This window comes from Oncorhynchus mykiss, chromosome 21 (assembly GCF_013265735.2).
Source record: "Oncorhynchus mykiss isolate Arlee chromosome 21, USDA_OmykA_1.1, whole genome shotgun sequence".
In the NCBI taxonomy this organism is placed as follows: domain Eukaryota; kingdom Metazoa; phylum Chordata; class Actinopteri; order Salmoniformes; family Salmonidae; genus Oncorhynchus; species Oncorhynchus mykiss.
Genome location: NC_048585.1, coordinates 31,976,270 through 31,982,744, shown reverse-complemented (window position 1 = coordinate 31,982,744; position 6,475 = coordinate 31,976,270). Strand labels below are relative to the sequence as shown.

The 6,475-nt window shown below is 45.1% G+C and overlaps 1 protein-coding gene across 2 annotated transcripts in view; it reads left to right on the top strand.

Annotated features, from left to right (window-relative positions):
* Positions 1-242: 242 nt before the first annotated feature.
* The window catches only part of LOC110501062 (laminin subunit beta-1), a 29,896-nt gene continuing 23,663 nt past the window's right edge, over positions 243-6,475 (top strand). The window contains exons 1-4 of one of the 2 annotated variants that reach the window (XM_036957657.1): positions 243-433; positions 631-660; positions 1,153-1,325; positions 3,546-3,684. In XM_036957657.1, the coding sequence (XP_036813552.1) occupies positions 403-433; positions 631-660; positions 1,153-1,325; positions 3,546-3,684 (373 nt within the window). In that variant the 5' untranslated portion in view covers positions 243-402. The remainder of the gene's footprint in view (positions 434-630; positions 661-1,152; positions 1,326-3,545; positions 3,685-6,475) is intronic. The other variant, XM_036957658.1, reaches the window with a different exon arrangement.

Sequence of the window (6,475 nt, the reverse complement as noted above, 5' to 3'; positions counted from 1 at the left end):
CTGTAGTCCACAATTATCTCCTTTGTATATGTTCTTATGATCTCAGTAGCCTAAGCACACTAACCACAACTTTGATTTGACACACCTAGATCAGTCTATTAACTTTACAAGTAATTTACTTATATGATGTAATTAAAGAAATTCCTGGCTGAATGTGGTGCGCCAAGTGGGCGCGCTCATCTTCGTTAGCACGCTGCGCTGCATAGCCTGCCAGGAGGGTTGAGACTCCTGAGCGCGTGGGATGCACAGTTTGGGGCTGGTCACGAACTCCTAGAACAGAGTTACAGAGACCACTCGTTCACACACACACACACACACACACAGAGACACTCACGTACACAACTGCTTCAGGACTTGCTGACAACAACCCGAGGGATAATTATCAATGTTTCATGCTCGAAAATGTTGATATTGCACATCGCATCACTTTTGAGTAAGTATTGTTTTTACATGAAACTGTTTCGTTTTATAGAGTGAATTTCCTACTGCGCAGGTAGCTAGCTAAAGTATTTTCTATTCCTTTGAGGAGTTGCCTAAAGCCAAGTATTGTCTTAAGAGGAAAGGTAAAACGTGAAGAGATCCAATAGAGGAGTTTAATTCCAGTGTTCCCTTTCACTCTCACTTATCCAGGACCATGGGGACATTTAATGAGGAACATCTGTAAGCCATTATTTAAACATCTAAAATGTGTTCAACAGTTTATACATATCAGATGTCTCAGTCCACAGTGCACGTTTAAATATGTTTTGTGCACATTATTTACAACTAGCTTTCGTTTACAGAAGCTATTTTGTACAGTCAATAACTGTCGATGTTGTTCTCGAACATAGCAGCCTGTTTTCATAAACACTCACCCCACAGGGATCGACAGGAAAGCGAATCCATGTGATTTCAATTAAATTAACCGAAGAGAAGCATATCTTGTGACCGTTATGTTTGTATACCCAGTGAGGAAATAGACTCAAGGGAAACTGTGATAGCAATGCAGAGACACGTCTCTTACGTCTAAAATAGAAACATTTGTGCAGATTTTTAACTGTGGGATAGTTGAGTTCTATAGCATAATAGTTGCATGGGGAGTTATACTCCATACATGTTTTGCTCGCCCGTGCGGTATCATCAGCTACTCTCACCGCTGTTTCTGTCGCTCAGCCCTCGGGTGGCGCTCCTTTGCCCAGCTGCCGGAGTTTGGGGATGTGTGCACTGAGGGGAGCTGCTACCCCGCCACCGGGGACCTTCTGATCGGCCGTGCGCACAAGCTCACCGCCTCCTCCACCTGCGGCATTGAGAAGCCTGAGCGCTTTTGCATCGTTGGTCACTTGGAGGTAAGACACCTCACACCTGGGGCACAGATACTATCGGTGCACTACACCTAGACAGGGCCGGCAGTGGGCATAAGCAGCCGCTAGGAGCCGAGATAAGCGTTTGCTCTCAACTGAGTTTGAAAGGTAGAATACATAAGGTGCAATTTCGAAATTCGGTTGTGCATCAGCAGTTTTCCTTATTGACTTAAAACATTTAATTTTAATTCATTTGTAAAAATGTATAAAACCATAATTCCACTTTGAAATGATTGGGTACTGTGTGTAGGCCAGTGACACAAAATCTAAATGTAATCCAAATCAAATAAAAACGTTATACTTTCATCACGGTTCCCCCCAAATCATGGGCAAATTACTGACCATGGATGAAGGGCCGTGCCCAAGGGCCCTGAACTCACGGATTGGTTCTCACGGATATCATATTAACATATTAACATGACAAAATGTGTAGAATTTCTAGAAATTAGCTTAAAAACTGCTAAAATGTCTAAAAATGTAAGTCCCAGGGGTTCGGATAGGGGAATTACACCTTGATTCCCTGGATGGGACCACCCATAAGTAAAACGTGTGCACGCATGACTGTAAGTCACTTTGGATAAAAGCGTCTGCTAAATGATGATGATTATTATATTACACCTGTCCAACAGGTATACGATTTAACACTTCATTTTGTTTCCAAAAATGGTGTTGTAAGGTAATGGTGTGGTGCAGTACAGTGTAATATTTGAGTGGACGAAAGAGACTCTATGGTATTGTGCTGCGTGGGAGTCTTGGCATTTCCCTCCACAATAAGCATTCTGTGCCATACAATCACCGCCCTGTGTGCTTATCATGGGGGGTGAGGAGGGGAGAGTGCATGATCGGGGTCATTCCGTTATTCCAGAATCCCCTCGGGGGTGAACGCCTGCTGAATGTGTCCATGTGAAGGGGGTGTTATCTACCAATGGGCTGTGGGACGATTAACGAAACATAGGAACATTCTAGGATGAGTCATCGTAATGAGGAGGAGAACGGGGGATGAGGAGAATAGCCCGAGGGTCTAGTGCAAAGAATTATGGGAGCAGACTTTGCCTAACGGGGGAGTGGAAGCTGGACCACTTAGCAGTTACAAGTGGTCACATTTCAACACAGTTAAAACTTGGGTGTGCAGATAGATTGGAAAGCAACTGCTTGGATGAAATTAGAAGGTTGTGAAAGTCACACTGTGAGGTTGTGAAATCCTCACTCACACACTTGTTAGGAAGATACAGTGTGTGTAAGACAATCCAGAATCTGTGTGTGTAGGCCAAACCATCTGGAGAGCAGACAAACCTTCTGTTGCTAAGGGGGGCAGTGAACCTAGAGAGTAGAATATACTATTATCTACGCTACAGGATATACACACTCAGACACAGACACACGCATGCGCACACACACACACACACACACACACACACACACACACACACACACACACACACACACACACACACACAGTCTTGTACAGCTAACCTTGTGGGAATACACAATTCAACATCCTATTTTCTCTAACCCATACTCTAACCCTAACCTTTTTTTTTATTTAACCTTTATTTAACTAGGCAAGTCAGTTAAGAACAAATTCTGATTTACAATGACGGCCTACCCCGGCCAAACCCAAACCCAGACGATGCTGGGCCAATTGTGTGCCGCCCTATGGGACTCCCAATCACAGCCGGTTGTGATACAGCCTGGAATCTAACCAGGGTCTGTAGTGACGCCTCTAGCACTGAGATGCAGTGCCTTTGACCGCTGCGCCACTCGGGAGCCCAAAACCTTAACCCTAACCCTAACCTTAAGCCAAAAATCTAACCTTAACCCTAAGCCTAGCTCCTAACCCTAAAATTAACCCTAGCTCCTAACCCTAAAATTAACCCTAGCTCCTAACCCTAACCCTTAATGTAATTCTAACCCTTACACTAATTCTATCCTTAACCCTAAACCCCCTAGGAATAGCATTTGACCTCATGGAGTTAGTCATACACACACACACACACACACACACACACACACAAACACACACACACACACACACACACACACACACACACACACACACACAAACTTTAGGGCCCCATTCCTACCCATACTCACCCATACTGTGTGTGTGTGATGACAGACTGAGTGCTAGCTCTATAATTAGGTGAATGAGCGTGTTTTTCGCAGTACTGAGACACTCTCTCTCTCCTCCCTCGCTCTCTGTAGGAGGAGAAGAAGTGTTTTGTGTGTGACTCAAGGGAGAAGTATGATGAGAGGATGAACCACACCACCAGCCACAGCATCGAAAACTTGGTCACCACCTTCGCCCCCAACCGCCTCAAGACCTGGTGGCAGTCTGAGAATGGTGAGAATATGTGTGTGTGTGTGGGTGTTTGTGCGTATGTTTTTGGTTTTACTAGTAAAATAAGGAATATTCAGACAAGTTGGGACATTTTGCTGGTCCCCACAAGGAAAAAGGCTATTTTAGTCTTAAGGTTTAGGGTTAGTGTTACAATTATGGTTACAGAATGGACATCACATGTTGAATGAGGGCGGAACGAGGAAGAGCTCGGTTTGTTGTTTTGAAAGTCTCTGAAAAATTATTCTATTGAAAAAGTTACTAGCTACCTTTTGAATATGGATCCCGCGACGCCTTTAGCCTCGGTTGCTGGTACCACTATATCTGTCCAGGGATCCTGCCAACCAAAAGTTTGAAGAGCTGCTTGGCGTAGCAAGGTTTCCAGCCCTTTTGGGTAGGACTGTGGATTGTCCCGGGATTGTGGCTGTCTAAATCCCTGCTGTTTGTTGCTGTTTAAATCTGCCCTGTGACCTGCCCTGTCTGGAACTGCGTGTAGTACCAGCGTTAGCCTGTGCTACCATGGCGTCCAAAGCATAATGGAGAGGACAGTGTTTCTCTATCACAGGTCAAGGATCTTTTAAATGAACAAAAAGGATTTTACAAGCAGTTGTTACAACAACAGGAAAATAGCTTCAAGAGCTTTGTCCAGATACTGATGGACTCAACTAACGAAAGAATGGACGATCTGACGGGGGGAGGTTCAGAACTGTAAGAACAGTTTGCAGTTCTCCCAGAGAGATGTGTATGTCCTGAAAGAGACTTGCAGCAAGATGACAACAAACTGTAAGTCCTCTCGAGATGACATCAGCATGAATCCTTGTTAGCAAAGACTAGGAAAACAGATCCAGGGGGACAATCCAGGAGGAATACCATCGTTGTGGAAGGCATACCAGAGTCTTCAAATGAGAACTGGGCCGAGTCTGAGGAGGAAGTATGGAAAATGATCACTGAAAAGCTGCCGATGGATCATACAAAGATTGAGGTGGAGCGCGCCCACAGGTCTGGAAAACATGTAACCAGCCCAGGTGACAGACCCAGGCCGATAGTGGTCAAGCTCCTGAGGTTTGAGGACAAGATGGCTGTTCTGGAGAGAGCCAAGAACACGAGAGGAACCAACATCTTTCTCAAAGAGGACTTCTCTGAAGCTGTGCGCCAGAGGCGGGAAAAGAGCTGATCCCAGCTATGAAAGCTGACAGTGCGCAGGGGAACATTGCTTACATCTGCTACAACAGGCTCATTGTCCTCCCTCCCTCCCAAAAGCTTGGGAGAAATGAGCAAGCCAAGCCTCAGGGGTAGTAGCTTCAGTCCAACATCACACACACATACTGTATATACAGTGTATATATTTTTTCTCAGATAAGCTATCAAGAATAGACAATATTAATATACACTGAGTTTACAAAACATTTGGTTGCACCACGTTTGGCCCTCAGAACAGCTTTAATTCATTGGGGCATGGACTCTACAAGGTGTTGAAAGCGTTCCACAGGGATGCTGGCCCATTTTGACTCCAATGCTTCAAAAAGTTGTGTCAAGTTGGCTGGATGTCCTTTTGGTGGGGGACCATTCTTGACACACGGGAAACTGTTGAGCTTGAAAAACCCAGCAGCGCTGCAGTTCTTGACACATTCAAACCGGAGCGCCTGGCTCCTACTATCATACCTCCTTCAAAGGCACTTAAATATTTTGTCTTGCCCATTCACCCTCTGAATGGCACACATACACAATCCGTGTCGCAATTGTCTCAAGGTGTGATGGGTGTGGAGTCAGACTTAGAGAGCAGAAGGTAAACGGGAAAAACGTTTTCATGTCCTCCGTAACAGGAACAGGTACAAAATAGGGTGAAGCCCAAAACACAGGCACAAACAACAACAACAACCCACTGTTACCGGACAGCGAAAACCCAAAATCAACAATACACCACTAACGTACAATAACAACAAGCCCGCACAAACACCAGCGGGCTAAACGAACTTAACTAACACCCATCTCAAAACCCCAACAAGGAACAGGTGAAAACAATTAGACCAAAACAAACGAAAAGGAAAAAGGGATCGGTGGCATCTAATAGACCGGCAACGACGACCGCCGAGCGCCACCCGAACAGGAAGGGGAGCCACCTTCGGGAATATTCGTGACACAAGGCTTTAAAATCCTTCTTTAACCTGTCTCCTACCCTTCATCTACACTGATTAAAGTGGATTTAACAAGTGACATCAATAAGGGATCATGGCCTTCACCTGGATTCAGTCAGTAACTTGCTAACATCGGATAACATTCATATACTGGCCATCTCTGAAACTCACTTAGCTAATTCTTTAGATGATACAGCAGTAGCAATGTATGCATAAACTGTAATTACGGAAAACACGTGAATGCCAATGGGGGAGGTGTTGCTGTATACTTTATGTTCAGAGCCAGTATACGTTCAACGTTAGCCAGTTAGCTTAGGTGCTTGACTGCCGTTGTGAGGTCAGAACCCTCGGATCAACCCTACTCCTCGGCCAGAGCATCCAGTATGTTCTCTGAACCCTCGGATCAACCCTACTCCTCGGCCAGAGCGTCCAGTATGTTCTCTGAACCCTCGGATCAACACTACTCCTTGGCCAGAGCGTCCAGTATGTTCTCTGAACACTCCGAGAGCGAAACGCTCTGAACTTCCGAATGGACAATCTGACAAAACTCTGAATTTACGAACGCCCAGAGCGCACTCTGTGCTTTGGAGCTCCAGATTGAATTTACAAACACACCCTATATTGCAACCCCTATTTTCTATATCTTTAACCAAAGACGAAAG